At 41.2% G+C, this 17,218-nt stretch overlaps 1 protein-coding gene across 7 annotated transcripts in view; it reads left to right on the forward strand.

The window, feature by feature from the left end:
* The window catches only part of kiaa0825 (KIAA0825 ortholog), a 424,011-nt gene that overhangs the window by 60,807 nt on the left and 345,986 nt on the right, over nucleotides 1-17,218 (forward strand). For all 7 annotated transcript variants that reach the window (XR_013886683.1, XM_080189117.1, XM_080189112.1 and 4 more), the window contains exons 3-4: nucleotides 11,589-11,757; nucleotides 14,735-15,404. Coding sequence is in view for 6 of the 7 variants with exons in the window: in XM_080189117.1 (XP_080045243.1) it covers nucleotides 11,589-11,757; nucleotides 14,735-15,404 (839 nt within the window). In the remaining variant the exon portion in view is untranslated. The remainder of the gene's footprint in view (nucleotides 1-11,588; nucleotides 11,758-14,734; nucleotides 15,405-17,218) is intronic.

Here is a 17,218-nt window from a genome sequence, read left to right on the forward strand (position 1 = left end):
GCAGTGCCAGTCTGTGCCCCCTGGTACTACCCAAGTGGCAAGATGCCCATGCCCAGAGCACACCTTGGCACTTCACGTTGGACAGTGACAAGGGTGGGGACTTTTGTGGGGGCGGGGGGAGCTATCAGTGGAGACGAGGGGTCCCGCTGCCACTCTTGTTTGGGGATCGGTCTGGGCTGGAGGGAGGCCAGCGATTGGGGCGGGCTTGTGAAGGGATAGCTCTGCTGGGGGGTCTGCCTCCCGTCTGGCGGGGGGCTGGGGGGATCTGCCTGCAGAGGTGGGAGGCCTGGGTAGTCTTCTGTGTGTGTGTGTGTGTGTGTGTGTGTGTGTGTGTGTGTGTTTGGGGGGGGTGGGGGGCGGATGGGATGGTGATCACCACTGCTTGGGGAAGTGAGGGGGGAGGGGTTGACACACTCTGGGACGGGGGGATGTCAGGGCTGGCCCGTGAATTGTCATGGGGACCCGATGGTGGTGTGAGGAGGGGCAGCACTGTGGGGGTCACAAGCTGACCAGCAAACGGAAAGTCGGACAGATCAGGACCACTGTGCATGCCTCCGGTGTGATTACCGCACCGCACCCCCCCCCCCCCCCCCCCCCCCCCCCCCCGCAATTGGGACCCCTGCATTACTCAGGGTGGGGAGATTCGGGACTGAAGTTGCACTGAAATAACAGTTGTGATCTAGACCACTTATCTCGCCAATTCTGCACTTTTGGGAGAATCGTTCCCCTTGTTTCACTGGTGTTGTGGAAGCACAAATGTATTCTGGGAACAAAGGTACATAAAAGTGTAGTAAATACCAGAAAAAAAATGCCACATTATGAGGAGCAGCCTGAGTGAGCATGGCAGAACCATAAAAAGTACTGAATTTCACGAGTAGACTAGAGGGGCAATTTGTATCTGAGAGAAGTGGGAGTTCATCTACAGGAGGAGTGGAAGCAAAAAGCTTTCAAAGGGCAGTGAAGAAAGCAGGAGTTCACCTCACGAGGGAGTGAGAGCAACAGAGCTTCAAAAGGCGCAGCCAGAGAGCAAGAGTTTACCCTGGGAAGGAGCAAGAGCAGTGGAACTATACACTGCCAGATTCCAGTCTGAATGGGCATTCTAAAAGAAAAGATCAAGGTGTGACATCAAGGGAACACATGTGTGTTTATGATAAGTATTAATTCACTTTGCTTGTTTATCTTTCAAAACTCATAATTTATTAGTAATTGTAAGGATTTATTACTAATAGCAAGATTTACTCATTGCTGTAAAGATTATCAGGAGCAGGGGGTTATTAAGTATAAATTAATGAGTTAAAATAGTTAACACATGATAATGATGGCGGGGAGGTGATTTGTTGCAAATGCAGAATGTGAGATTTACTGGACGTCAGCATGATCCAGATTGAATGCAGCTTGAGGAGCTTTTGCTGAGAAAAGTTACCTGGACATTTTGCTCCAGGAGGTGATCATACCCCTTAGGCTAGGGTCATGTCATTTGGTCAGTGGTCAGAACCAGCAGGGTGTGACTGCAAGTAAGGGGATTGAGAAGCTGTGAGTGAAGGAGCCTCAGCTCGTGAAAATTTCCAACGGGTTTAAGGTGCCTGCAGACTCCATGTACGAAAACAGGGGCTGAAGGGTGAATGAGTGCAGGAAGCCATCCAAACAGGGGCAGTCAAAAGTGATATAGAGATAGTTGGGGAAAGGACAGTCAGAGGAATAAAAGTTTGGGAAATCTGCTTTGAGTTGGAGGAAAACTTGCAGTGGGAGGTGGTGAACCCAGTGGTCACAGCCCAGTTGGGCATCAATGACATGGGTAGGATTAAGAAAGAGTATGAGAAGCTAGGGACTAAATTAAAAAGCAGAGCTTCAAATAATAACCTCAGGATTATTACCTGAATCGCTAACATAGCATTGGCATAGGGTAAATAAGATCGGAGAGTTGAATATGTGGTTCACAAATTGATGTGGGAGGAGTGGGTTTAAAAGGGTTAAAAAAAATCAGTTTGGTTGAAAATCAAAACAAGCAAGCTAATTATGAGTAAGCATTCAAGGACACAAACCACAAGCCATTAGTTCTGAGGCAGAAGCTCTCATAAGAACATAAGAAGTAGGAGCAGGAGTAGGCCAACTAGCCCTTCGAGCCTGCCCCGCCATTCAATAAGATCATGGCTGATCTGTCGTGGCTCAGTTCCGCATTCCCGCCCTCTCCCCATAACCCTTAATCCCCTCTCTTATCAAAAACCCATCAACCCGCTTCTTAAAAATATTTAGCGAGGTAGCCTCCACCACTTCAACGGGCAGAGAATTCCAGAGATTCACCACCCTTTGAGTGAAGAAGTTCCTCCTCAACTCTGTTCTAAACCGCCCCCCCTTTATCTTGAGGCTGTGCCCCCTAGTCCTGCTATCCTTTCTGAGCGGGAAGAGTCTCTCCACCTCTATCCTATCCATCCCATTCATCATCTTATACGTCTCAATGAGATCTCCCCTCATTCTTCTAAACTCTAACGAGTACAAGCCTAATTTATTCAGCCCCTCCTCATAGCTCAACCCCCTCAACTCCGGCATCAGCCTAGTAAACCTCCTCTGCACTCCCTCCAAGGCCAAAATATCCTTGCGTAAGTACGGCGCCCAAAACTGCACACAGTACTCCAGCTGCGGCCTCACCAATGCCCTATACAGCAAGACCTCCCTACTTTTATATTCAATCCCCCTCGCGATGAAGGCCAGCATCGCATTCGCCTTCCTGACCACCTGCTGCACCTGCAAGCTGGGTTTTTGCGACTCATGCACAAGGACCCCGAGGTCCCTCTGCACCATCGCCCGCTGCAGTTTTTCTCCACGTAAGTAATAATCCTTCCTACCATTATTCCTACCAAAGTGGACCACCTCGCACTTGCCAACATTAAATTCCATTTGCCATTTCCTGGCCCATTCGCCCAGCCTATCTAGATCCTTCTGTAGACTCTCCCCACCCTCCGCACAATTTGCCATTCCACCAATTTTGGTGTCATCAGCAAATTTCGACACCCTACACTCGATTCCCTCCTCCAGATCATCTATATAAATGGTAAATAGCTGAGGCCCCAGCACCGACCCCTGGGGCACTCCACTAGTCACCATCCGCCAATCCGAATAGCACCCATTGACCCCCACTCTCTGCCTCCTATTTGACAACCAGTCCTCTATCCACGCTAACACCCTACCCCCAACTCCATGCCCCCTGACCTTCTGCAATAACCTCTTGTGAGGTACCTTGTCAAACGCCTTCTGAAAATCGAGAAAGACCACATCCACCGGCTCTCCTCTATCCACCGCCCTAGACACATCCTCATAGAACTCCAGTAAATTTGTCAGACACGACTTCCCTTTAACGAAACCGTGCTGCGTCTGCTCTATCAAGCAGTTCCCCTCAAGATGCCTCGCTATTTCCTCCTTGATGACGGATTCTAACATTTTACCTACAACAGACATTAAACTAACAGGCCTATAATTCCCCGCCTTTTGCCTGGCACCCTTCTTAAACAACGGCGTAACATTAGCCGTTTTCCAATCTTCCGGCACTTCCCCGGAATCCAGCGACGTCTGGAAAATAACCACCAAGGCATCCACTATCACCTCCGCCATTTCTTTCAGAACCCTCGGATGCATTCCATCCAGTCCTGGGGACTTGTCCACAATCAGTCCCTCCAGTCTGTCGAGCACCACCTCTCTAGTAACAGTAATGTCATCGAGACCCTCCAGTCCTACCACCTTTCCATCTCTAACACCCGGCAAATTATTCACGTCCTCCTCCGTGAAGACCGAAACAAAAAAGTTATTCAAGACCTCAGCCATATCCCCATCCCCTACCACTAAGTCCCCTTTCTCATCCTCTAAGGGACCAACGTTCACCCTAGCCAGCCTCTTCCTTTTTATATACTTATAAAAACTCTTGCTATCCTTTTTTATATTAAGTGCTAGCCCAGCTTCATAGTTTCTCCTGCCCTTCTTTATCAACTTCTTTGTCAATCTTTGTTGACATTTAAACCTCTCCCAATCCTCTTCTCGCTCACTACTCTTAGCTACTCTAAACGCCTCCGCTTTTAATTTAACACTTTCCTTCACCTCCTTCGTTATCCACGGCTTATTACCTCTCCTCCTACGGTCCTTTTTGACCATCAGAATAAATTTCTGCTGAGCACCAAGAAAGATCTCCTTAAAGATCCTCCACTGCTCCTCAGCAGACCTACCTTCCAACGCGCTCCCCCAGTCCACATTGGCCAATTCTTCTCTCATCCTACCGTACTCCCCTCTGTTCAAACAAAGGACGCATGTCCGGGAACCCACTTTCTCCTCCTCCATCTGCACCAGAAACTAAGGTATTTAATGTGGGATTGCTGGACCACTTTTTTCTGGCACCAAATGACCTAAAAATAACACAAGAGAGTTGATAATACTTACAGCTTGAGCATAAACTTTGTCTTTTGAAACTCCTTACTTTGGGAAAATTCATTAAGCACCAGGGACACCGGACAATGGAGGAAAATTGATATCCACAAGTCAGATATAAGTTGTTATGTTAAGAACAAATTATAGCCAGTAGTACATTTAATTAAATAGCATTTACAAGCCTTTACACTGAATGATTGGATATAATAATAAGTACATGTGCGCATGTTGTGATTGGTTAGTTGTAAGCATTCTCCATGTATGATGTAAAGCTAATTGATAGTCGTGATTGGACATAGATACTCAATAACAAATGCACACCTTTGTTGATATATGCTAATTTATAGTAACTGAACCCAAAAGTATAACATGTGTAACCATGGATGAGGACTGTCTAGTGTGCCACCAGTTGGAACACTGGCACCCTTGCAAAACACGAAATAAAGGCCACTTTTAAATTCAAAAGCCTTGTCTGGTCTCTCAAGGGGAGTGAGGAATGGAATGGCTTGCTAGCCATTCTTTGCCTGCAACAGGGTTTTCATTGATGGGGCATTGGCATTAGTACTGAGGAAAGTGGGACAGTACGTTTGGGGGTGTTCACCTGAACTGTGTTGGGACCAGTGTTTTCGTAAGTTGTATAAGAGAAGGCTTTAAACTAAACACACAGTCAAAGGATCAAGTATGGGAAGATGTGATAAATTAAAGGGAAAAGAAAAGACAAGAGAGCGAGGTAGTCAGTGTATAAAAAGAAAATAGGTTGGGGTCTGGGTTAATAGACTATTCTTTATAAAAAAGGGCGGCATGTTGGCACAGTGGTTAGCACTGCTGCTTCACAGCTCCATGGACCTGGGTTCAAATCCCGGCTCGGGTCACTGTCTGTATGGAGTTTGCACATTCTCCCTGTGTCTGCGTAGGTTTCCTCCAGGTACTCTGGTTTCCTCCCACAGTCCGAAGATGTGTGGGCTAGGTTGATTGGCCATTCTAAATTGCCCCTTAATGTCCTGGGATGCATAGGTAAGAGGGATTAGTGGGTAAAATATGTAGGGATATGGGGATGGGGCCTGGGTGGGATTGTGGTTGGTGCAGACTCGATTGGCCGAATGGCCTCTTTCTGCACTGCAGGATTCTATTCTATGGTCTAAGGTAGCATTAAGGGAAATGATAATCGAGTATGACAGTAAGAGACAGAGTATACAAACTTGAGAGTGAGCCAACAAACAGGTGAGAAGCAATGGAAATAGTAAAAGGACAGAACTAAATATTCTGTATTTAAATGCACATGGCATTCATAATTTAATGTAATGTAATGAATTCGTAATTCGTAAATTCGTAATTCCTATTTCTTATGTTCTTATGTTCTTATGTAATAAAACAGAAAAGCTGGCAGCTCAAACAGAAATAAATATTTATGATCGGATAGCCATTACAGAAATATAAGCACAAGGTGACAGAGGCAGGGACCTGAATATAAGAAGTGAAAGGGATGGAAGAATTTACAAAAATTACCAGGCTAAGGGTACAGAGAAAATAATTTGAACTAAAAGCTGACAAGTTTCAGATCATGATGGACTTCATCCCCAGGTCTTAAAAGAAGTGGCTTCTGAAATAGTTTGTTTTGTTTTGATTCCATCACCTAATCTTGAACACAAGCAAATCAAAAGCTGCAAGTTGTAGAATGGCCCATTGAACAGCTGCAGAACAGGACCCCTCTGGCTTCAGGGATGTATATGAGGTCAGAGATAATGCAGACTTCTCATTGGGTTGTAGACCTTTAGAGAAAGAGAAAAGTGAGACCGTGGAGCAATTAATTTCAGCTGATGTAGTAATGAACCTAATACAATTTGGGAAGTGAAGAAGTAGTGACAAATTTCAGAGTTTCTATGATAAATTGAGAAGAAGAAATAATTATGATGCAAACATTACTAGGATTTGCACAGACATTAGATTTCTATTATATTGAATCATAGGCTGCCAATTTCCACCCCACTTTGTTGAAAGGACAGTGGAAGTCCTAAATAAGTTTTCATTGCACTACTGGCAAAGTTACATCAACAGAGGGGAGAAGATCCCAACTGTATTGCATCTAGCAATTCTGTACTTCATTGGCATTTTTACTTTGGGATACTTTCAACTTTACAGTTTAAGTTTCAAAGTATTGTTGACCAGAATTCTCCAGCTGCTCACACCAGCGGGATTCTCCGGTCCCACCGGCAGTGCACCTCTGTCTGGCGGGGTTTCCCGCCAGTATGGGGTGATATCAGTGGGAATTCCCATTGACAATAGCAGGACCAGAGAATCCCGCGGCTAGCAAACAACATGCCACCTCCTGCTGTGGGAAACATACAATCGAGAGGGTGGAGAATTTCACCCATGGTGTTTCATGCTATGCATTCCAGTTAGCTATTCAGGTATAAAGTAGACTTGTATCCATGACCTTTCAGGAGGTAAGTAAGTATAGCAATTATCAACTGGCATTGCTAAAGTAAGTGGAGGTAAAGCAAGTTGTATATTAAACTGAAATGTCAGTCCAAATAAGTGCCTAATTTACTGATGAACTGGAGTCAAACAGTGTTGCATTCCAATTGTTGCCCATTGATATATACTGTGATGGTGATAAGAGCAAGTATGCACTAACCAAGTAAATTTCTACAGTGCATTAAGAGGCCTTCTGCACTGTTTCGTCCCAGATTTCATTTGATGTATATTTTGAAGGACTTCATCTTTCATTGACTGTTTCTTATTATTTTAATGAAATGCTTTAATAGATTTTACGGATCCCAGAAAAACAACGAAAGGAAAAATGGAGATTGGGCCTTTTGAGTTGGGAACTGCAGTTCCTGGCAGGCTGTCTTTGCATGAACTTGCCCTGGAAAGGCTGCACTTGCATAGATCATTCTTTTTATGGTCTATGCACATACGCTGGCTGGAGAATGGGTGCACATACACAGTTGCTCAGTGTTAAGCTGGTAAATGACTTCACAAGTGCAGTTCATTTGGTAGCTTTGTTTTCTTTAAAGTCAGCCTTGAACCTGCACTGCAGAGCAAACAAAAACAAAGGTGAAACAGAGTTAAAAGAAGATCAGATGACTTGGAAGAGAATGCCAATCTGCGGAAGGCGCCAAAAGAAGCTGGATGATAGAGTGGGAGCTGCAGTGAACAAGTCCCAGTGAAAATAAGAAAGTTCCAACAACCCAAAAGTGGGACAGAAGAAGGTCTCAAGAAGTCACTTTAGTTGAGGGACAAGAACAGGAATCAGAAACGAAACCTGTTCAGTGAAGTTAAAGTAAGGAACAGAGGAAAACGGCTTTGGATTCAAGATAGAAAGGTGCAAGGTGTAGAAACAAAGCAAAATGGTCTTGCAAGAGCCAAAAGATTCAAGGAGACAGCCAGAAGTTGGTGGTTCTTTACTATGGGCTATTTCAAATGGAGAAGTGTTCCCTTAACTCCTCCAGTGAGATACTGGGTAGATCAATTATTGGTGGTGCATTGATATTCTGAATAGTGTTATGAAGGAAAAAGTATTGATAAAGGGATTACTGAGACTTTTTTTTGTGTCAAATCAATTTTGAAAATCACTTCATAAACTGAATTGATACATTGGGAATTATTCCTAGGGTACTTATTGAAGGGATAGATTTTATGATGGGGTAATCATTTGGCGAGAGGAGATAATAATGTGGTGCTGTTGTATTGCAACAGATGGTTGATCTTGCTGATCTTAACCAACTCCTAAAAATTACTGTGGTTAAAGATGCTGACAACAAGCAATTGAAGAAAAACCTGATTAACATCGTAAACCAACTTCCATGCATGAAATAGGAGTTTGCTAATGAAAAATGAGAATTGGTGAGAACAATTGAGAAACAGTCACCAAAAGTAGAACACTTCATTGAGCATTTAATGTTTGAATGATAACCTGTAGAAGTTAATTAACCAAGGCCAATATTCAGTTAAAATTTGATGAATTTTAAGCATCAGAAGTTGCTATGAAATATTGTGGAAAATGCCTTGAACAAGAAAAGGAATTGTCAGTGAATCAGAATATTTGATAGAATACAGAATTAAAAACCAAAATTAGTGACTGTTAGAACTTTGCCATGAAAAGAACAATTAGATTCCTGAACTTTGATGCAATCTAGGGAAAATGAAGGAGAAAATGTGCGGTCAGGTGTGTTGCAGTTCTGAAGTTGTTCCTGTGAATAAAACGTCCTTGCCAAAATCAAGGTCCAGTTGAGCAAAGAACTTTTCTAAGTAATAGTATTGATGTATCAACCTCAGTAATGGACAATACAGAGGAAATGAAGTGCCTGCAGAACTGGACATTAAGAATTGCCTACAAAAGGGATTGAAATTGCAAAATGGAAGAGTCAATGAACAGAGACAATGATTTACAGGTGCTTGCTGCCAATGTTAATGCACAACAGCTGGAATTCAGGGAAGAGGACAATTTATAAAAGACAGATGAAGACCTGTCGAGGAATGGAATGATGTAGTTCTTAAACATGCAAAAGAGTTGAAGAGTTAGAATAAACTACAAAACTCCAGAGGGAGTAGATAATTGGCCTGGCTCAAAGAGAGGTTGAAAAGACCTGTTTGAAATGGGGTTGGAAGATGCAACAAGACCATAAAAGGTTCATAGAAGCATGAAGGTTAAATTATGATATTCTTATGAAGAAAAAGTTTTGCTAGTCTTGGTACATTATTTGATTTTATATTTAAGTCTTTTAATTATATAATATGACATGTAATTGTGAAACAAGATGGAAAATGTATTTTCCATCTTGCCATCTTCCATTGGGACGACACGGTGGCACAGTGGTTAGCACTGTACCTCACAGGGCCAGGGACCCGGGTTCAATTCCCAGCTTGGGTCACTTTCAGTGTGAAGTCTTCACGTTCTTCCTGTTTGTGCATGGGTTTCTTCTGAATGTCTGGTTTCCTTCCACTGTCCAGTTAGGTGTTAGTTAAGTGCGTTGGCTATGCTAAGTTGCCCCTCAGTGAACCCGAACAGGCGCAAGAGTGTGGGACTATCACAGTAACTTCTTTGTAGTGTTAATGTATGCCTACTTGTGACTAATAAATAAACTTTTTACTTTTACTTTGTGTAGTATGTAATAAACTATTTGCTGGATGTCTATGATGCTATGTTTGTGTGAAATGGATATTGGGCAATTGTAAAGAATACTTCACAGTTGTGAAGCTTTTTTTCTTTCAAGATGACAGATGTTATGGACCCCAGGAAATGAAGAAAAAGAAAAGACAAACTTAACATTTTAAAAATGGAGATTGGGCCTCAGAGATGGGAATTGTTGTCCTTGATGGACCTCAGTGGCCTCTGCACATGCAACCACATTGGAAAGACCACTCTTGCACAGATTGTTCTTTTTACAATCTTTAGATTCTGCACATAAGTCAGCTGGAAATTGGCTGCAGTTGGTCAGGTTTCCTGGTATTAGGCCAGTAACTGATCCTGTGCACATATACAGTTAGTTATCATCCAAGGAGGTGGCCAAAGGTTGATGACCCCATAATACAGGCATGTGAGATGTAGCATTCTGTTGGTATGGCTGAATATCTGAGAATGTGTGTGGAAGATGAAGCTTAGTTTTTTTTAGTGTGTTTTAGTTGCATCACTTCAGGGACTCAAAGGGTGGTGAATCTCTGGAATTCTCTGCCCGTTGAAGTGGTGGAGGCTACCTCGCTAAATATTTTTAAGACGCGGGTTGATGGGTTTTTGATAAGAGAGGGGATTAAGGGTTATGGGGAGAGGGCAGGAATGTGGAACTGAGCCACGACAGATCAGCTATGATCTTATTGAATGGCGGGGCAGGCTCGAAGGGCTGGTTGGCCTACTCCTGCTCCTATTTCTTATGTTCTTATGTTAAATACACATGGTTATCCAGGAGAGAGGAACATTGGAAGGAGAAATCGAAATGCTGGAAGTAGATTTTTGTTGAAGACGTCCAAGTGAAAACATTGTTTTGGATAAAATTCCCAGGTACATTCTTTGGGAGTGGAGATTGGAAACCCTTGTGTGAAAGATGTTTGCATGTGACCATTTGGCCGTGTGACTGATATCTGGGGGAAGTTGTTGAGATATTCACAGTCATCTGCTTTGGGTGGTATCTGTCACTTGGTTTCAGAGTGTAATGTGCCTGACCACAGCTTGCCAATTGGTTTATATGGACTGTATACTAACTGTGAACACTGAGATAGATTTTGTACTTTGTGCTGTAAGTACAAATCTGTACATATTTGTAAAGGTATAGTTGAAGGTGAAGGCATAGGGTAATAAAGCTAATCTTTCCAGGTTTAAGAAATGTTTATGTTAAAATTTCATCTGCCACACCTGTGACTCTAATCATTAGCCACCCTTCATGTTTTTAAACAAACAGTTAAAGTTAGGGTCTATCAAGCCAAGTTCCACCCTGGGAACCTGACTTGATCTCTAGTAAAGTCTGCTGCAACCATAACAATGAGTGAGTTTTAGTGGGTCTGTTCTCCGTAGGCACAAATCCTGTTATGGCTGCTAAATCTCGGGAGTGGGCCATAACAGGGTTTGTGCCAATGACGTAAGCATCCCCCAAAATCAACCCAAAGATTATTAAAAGCTCAATGCCATATCTTCTGGCCCAACGGAATGCTGTCCCCAGGGGTGTGTGACATCATGCCGGTGCATTTCTCTACTGTTTTTCATAAATGGCATTTACACAATAAAATGTTATTAATCTAACTGGAGAAAAACTGTGACAGGAATCCTACCGTGGATCATAAAAAAAAATTGTCAGGTGGTGTTAGAGTATAATGAATCTTTAAAAAATTGTCAGTGGAGTTATGATGTTGGAGGAAGGATTTTTTCAATACAAAATTTAACAGACATCTGGGAATGGTTTCCCAATTGAATAGTGAAATTTAAAATATAAGAATTAGTCAAGAAGCTGTTCGATACTGTGAAGGAGTAATCATAGGTTCCTATGAAAGGGTAAACTTAACAAGGCAAACGGATTCCCTCACCTATACTAAGTTTATGAAAAGAGAAAAGATTAAAACAAAATTCACTTCATTATTGCCTGTACAAAATATCTGTATTTAAATTGTCATCCCTTTTGCATGGTTTTGTTACATCAAAGACGTTTGATTTAATTTGTTTCTTATATGTCTCCATTCTTGTCTTTCAGCATTGAACAAACTATGAGGGAACTACAATCAGACCTTAGTAAGATGTGCATTGGAGAAAAATTGCAAAACACTGGTGATTGCCTACAGCGGTTAAGCAGTTACAATATTTCTTGTGTCAAACCATTCACGACTCCGTGTGACCAGTTGACAAGCTTTCTCAAAGCAGTGGTAAATGACTTATCTTTTAAATGTTGAAACATAGTGAAAAATTTGCTAGCAACTTATTTGTTACTAATTTGCAAAATTGTTGTTTTCAACCTTGAAAAAGGACCTCAATATTCATGCAACACTTTAAATTCATCTTGAATTTATGTTTACTTTCCTTCAAAAGGTTTTTATTTATTTCTGTTGCAAAAATGACAGAACAAAACAATGTAGAACGAGGAGCAGGATTTTTGATTTAGTGTTGGGACCCTGATGTTGGGATCAAATAGGAGGTCCTTATCTTACACCACATAGGAAGCTGTCAAACAGCAGTGATTTTTCCTGAATTGGTCATTTAGTGTCCAGAAGATGTGCTTGTCATCAAATTAAACATGGCAGATGGGCTCTGAAAACTGGAAGGCCAATAGAGCAGAAGGAGCTGCAGCCTGCTGATTAAGATGAGAAAGATTGCTTCTGACTTGAGGTACCCTTGAAACACTAACATTTTTCTGTTAAGAAATGGCCACAGTTGTGGGCCATCGTAATAGAGAGGAAAGCCCCCCACATGGTGATCTTTGGCCTTAGCTGTGGTTAGGCAGGCGAGGAAGGCAGTGCGACCTATTCTTGACACAGTGAGAGGCCCACAGGTTCACTGGAATTTTCCAGTCAGCCTCTGTTAAATTGCCTTAATTAGCTGTTGACTTGCCTTAATTGACTACCTATCTTTTGCAGAAGGGCAACCCTTTTGCCTCCAGTGCCACCCCTGGGAAAATGGTCGAAGTGTGGGGGTGATGTCAGTAGAAAGGACAGGGTGCAACTTTATGTACCCACTTGCCTCTGTCCTTGACTCCATGTGGGAGTAAAAATTCAGCCTGACAAATCTACACATCTTTTATGAGTTTTGATTGTTTGAAATAGTGTGCTTAGTAGTCAGGTGGACAGAGATGCAGTAATATCAAATTGTGAGTTAGAGATAACAGCAAAGTGCTCTTAATGAAAAATAAGTTAGACCTGATTCACCATCCTGACTTGGAAATATATTGGTGTACAGTTGCTGGGTCAAAATCCTGGAATTCCCTCCCTAATGGCATTATGTGTCAACCCACAGAACATGAACTGCAGCGATTCAAGAAGGCAGCTCACTCCCACCTTCTTAAGAGCAACTATAGGGATGGGCAATAAATGCTGGCCAGCCAGTGATGCCCATGTCCCACGAATGAATAAAAAAAAGTCACGTATATAATATTGTTTTTCTTCTGTCTGCCTAATATTCCTCCTCTTTCTAAATATTATTATTATTGTTTCTTCCCTGCTGCCATCAGACTTCTGAATGGTCCTATCATATCCTAATTGATCTCTTTTCACCCCATCTGTAACTGCAATACTATATTCTGTGCCCTTTCTTTTCCCAATGAATGGGAAAATTCCCTATGAATGGTATGTTTTGTCTGTACTGCGTGCAAGAAACAATACTTTTCACTGTATCCTAATACATATGACAATAATAAATCAAATCAAACTACTGGAATGTTTGATTGCTAGACATGATCATCATGTAGGCTACTCTCTTTAATAGTTAATTCTTGGAATTTACAAGATAGAAGTAGGCCATTCAGCTCATTGTGCTGTACAGGATCTTTGAAAGAGCTAGCCAATTAGCTCTTTGCTCTTTCCTAATAACCGTGTAATATCATTTATTGCCCATATATCATTGAACCACAAGTGTTTTTGGGTAGGAGAGGATCTAGTTTATCTTGGTCAGGCATGGCAGCGACTGGTGATTGTGGGATTATGTGTACTTGCATTTGGGTGAGTTGCTTACTTTCTTGTAGATAATCCCAAGGGTTGGTTTCCTGAGTACAACTTGTGTAGAATATCTTGGAGAGAGGGCTTCAAACCGGTAATAGGCCCTAATATGGGTAAAAGCATTGTCTTATCCAGAATGGCACGCAGTGCACATTGAGAGTCGAGAAATCTTAAGTATACCCAACCCCCTCTGCTCTTTCTGCAGTCTTGTTTGGCAACTTCGTTTTGAAAGTGAGTTAAGGAAAGGCGGGCAAATCAGGCAAACTGACTCATACACCAGTAAGTTTTACGGCTTTCTACGACCTTCTGATAGCTTGCCCAGATAGACATCTTTTGTTTATAACTCTGGAAAATAAGTGCAAGGAGGCAACTCATCCATAAGGACCATCACTAAACTCAATGTAGAGGCGTATACATTCGTGGCCCAGCATATACATTAACATAGGCTAATAAATTAAAATAGTAGTCACAGCATGCTCATGATTTCCCAATGCACTATATTGTCTATTCTTGCAATTGTGGTGACGCTGAACTAAATCGATCATTTCCCTATAGAGAGGGAGGAAAAATCAGTGGGAAGCTCACCTAAGATTCTGGTCATGCACATTGGCTCAGAGCAACAACTGTTAACCTGTATTTACACTGCCTATTCATTCTCTGAGTCTTCTGGACAAGACACCCAGAGGGCAAAGAGAAAGATTTGTTACCCAAAAAAGGTGAGAAAATAGCTTTCCCACAGAAAGCATATGAAGTGAATGTACTAATGACTGCTTTGAGGAAGTCCAGTCAAAAATATAGAAAAAAAAGCACACAAAAGAATTTAAGTCCCTTGTGTGAACTCCTTACTCTGCAGTCCAAGATAGCTTCAAGGTCAAGGAGTAGGAATTTTATTTCAAAATACCATATGAGTAAATAATGCAAAATTTATTCTTTGCTTTTTGCTGTAAACAAGCTGCAAATTTATAGCTAGAAAAGATTTTGGAAGCTTGTGTATAAAGAGTATTCCCATCGTACTTAATAATATTCCTAAAGTTGCCTGAGGTGCAATATCTATCTTGTGCCGTGAGGCTCTGGTTCCTGATATAGATATCATCATTATAACTGTCAAGAAGAAACAGTAACTGGTTACTACTGATGTCAGTTATGTAGCTATCTGTGAGTATTTATTCTTGTCTCTTGTTTTCTTTATTACAAGCTTCACTTTCTGAAGACAGAAGAATGCCCAGAAGAAATGATCATGCAGCTACTCCTGGACCTCTCTGCTGAGTGCGGTGTTGTATTTCCATTGAATTCATGTGGAGCTTCATTTCATGTTCCTTCTACTACTTCAGTTCATTCCATCGAGTTCAATGATTCTCTTGATGCCCTGTCTGTGTGGGATGATGTGAGGTTACATCTTCGCAGGTTTTTGGTTGATAAACTTCAAAATTGTCAAGGAATGAATAACACACTTCCAAATGTTCAATTCAAAGCACAATGTCTTCAGCAGCTTCTATTTTTGTACCCAGAAACTGAAGTTCTAACCAAATATCAAAGTATCCAGTGCAAATCTGTGCAAGATCTGCTGCAGAGTAATATCTTGACCACCATCGACGAGATCAGTTTTGACAAAGTGGCTCATGGGTTTGAAAACATGATTCCCGTGGTGTGTACAATGATGAAACAAGATTTGTATGCTTTACGTACACTTGTGGAGGGTACTAAAGTATTGGAATTTATTAATGATGCATACTTACTGAATATTGCAGAAGAACTCTACATTTTTACTGAAAAACTTTGTGGACAACAGTTGAGGAAAAATGTGCAGCACTTGGCGAAGACAAACAAAAGTTTAAACAAACAAAAAGGAGCAGTACAGTTTGTGGGTTAGTGCCTTTCATTGCCACTTACTTTGCATAAAGAGCTTTATAATATGTTTGATGTTTGTTTATTTAAATGAATGTTTACTGCATTGTCAGCTTTCACTTGCTGGTAACACTTTCAGCTCTGAATCAGGGGGTTGTGAGTTCAAGCCCCCAAATTCAGTTCCAGGCTGATTCAGTGAAGTACTGAGGGAGTGCTACATTATTTCATCCAAAGATGATGCCTTGAACATTAAACTAAGGCTTTGTCTGTACACTCATGCATGAAAACATATTTTTCTTTAAAAAAAACTCTCTTTACTCCAGTCACCAAAAGCCCAATGGGCTTCCTTCTGTGCTACAGGGAGAGGTTGAAAAAGTTAGAATTGTTCTTGAAGTTGAAGGGGTGACGGAATAGAGATCAAGATAATGAAGTTCTGATAGAACAAATAGGCAAAAATTCCTTCTACAAACTGGTCAATAACTAGTGGTAATTGATTTAAAGGTTAGTTTATTAGTGTCACAAGTAGGCTTACATTAACAGTGCAATGAAGTTAATGTGAAAATCCCCTAATCTCCCCTAGGAGATGTAATGTACTCAACATCTAATGTTGGGCATACCAGGACAAAAAGTGGAGATGTGGGACTTACTCTTTCAAAGAGTCAGCCCTGTCACTGATCAAATAAGCCCCTCCTTTGTGTTGTAGGTTTCTCTGATTCAGTGTTTCTAAAATGCAGTAACATGTTTGCATTGAGTTCTGAGCCTAAGCTGATATTTACGATTATATGGCTTTTCTACATCACAGAAAATTTTCATCACCACCAGTGTATGTCATGTAATAGCAAACCAATGGGAAAAGAGAAAATATAACTAGCAGTGAAGTGTGGATTAGCTAAACATTATTTTCTGAATTCTCCACTGAAGATACAACTTCACTATAAAAACAAAAACATGCACATAACTGTTACATGTTTTCCCTTTTAGTAATAGTTGCAGCAGTTCCATTCAATTAACATATGCATGTAAATGCTAATGTACAAAATGATTTAATACAAGCTGAGGTGAGGCCTGGCAGAGGTCACTTAATTTCAGGAGAAAATTTGTCATTTCCACTTGCAAAATTCATATTTAGTAAATTAAATAATTTTCTTTTTATATACATTGATATTTTTATTATAATGTGACTTATTTATAATCTGAACTATCCCCAATTCAATTTTTTACAGTTTGTTTTATGAAGGATCATTTAATTATGTAACTATTGAATAGTTGAGTACCTGACTACCGATTTATAGCAACTAAGCCAGTGAGTTATAAAGCAAAATATTGTGGATACTTGAAATCTGAAATGAAAACAGAAAATGGTGGATATACTTGGCAGATAAGAGAAGAGAGAATTAGAGGTTTCAAATGTAACTGGTTTTAAGCAAGTACAGAGGCAAGGATAGAATAGAAGATCCATGATATGGTGGAAGAGTGGGAGAATTGAATGCGTAGTATTTTCTGGTATGAGATTGTTAACTTTAAATTTACAAACCATTCTCAATTCTTTACTTAATCTATACATCTTTATTGTTTATCTTAGATGTTAACAGCACAAGACATGGGCCATTCAGCCCATTGAGTCTGCTTCTCCATTTAATGAGATCCTGGCTAATCTGGTATGATGAGGCTTAACCACAGTTTCCCACCTAATTGCCATTACCTTGATTTCCTTATTGAATAAAAAAAGTTCTCTCAGCCTGGAACACAATAATGATCCAGCTGTGATCATATTGAGTGACAGGGCATGTTTGAAGGGCCTAATGACCTAATCCCACTTCTATTTCTTATGTTC

This window comes from Carcharhinus amblyrhynchos, chromosome 5 (assembly GCF_965287045.1).
Source record: "Carcharhinus amblyrhynchos chromosome 5, sCarAmb.v2.hapA, whole genome shotgun sequence".
Taxonomy (NCBI): Eukaryota; Metazoa; Chordata; class Chondrichthyes; order Carcharhiniformes; family Carcharhinidae; genus Carcharhinus; species Carcharhinus amblyrhynchos.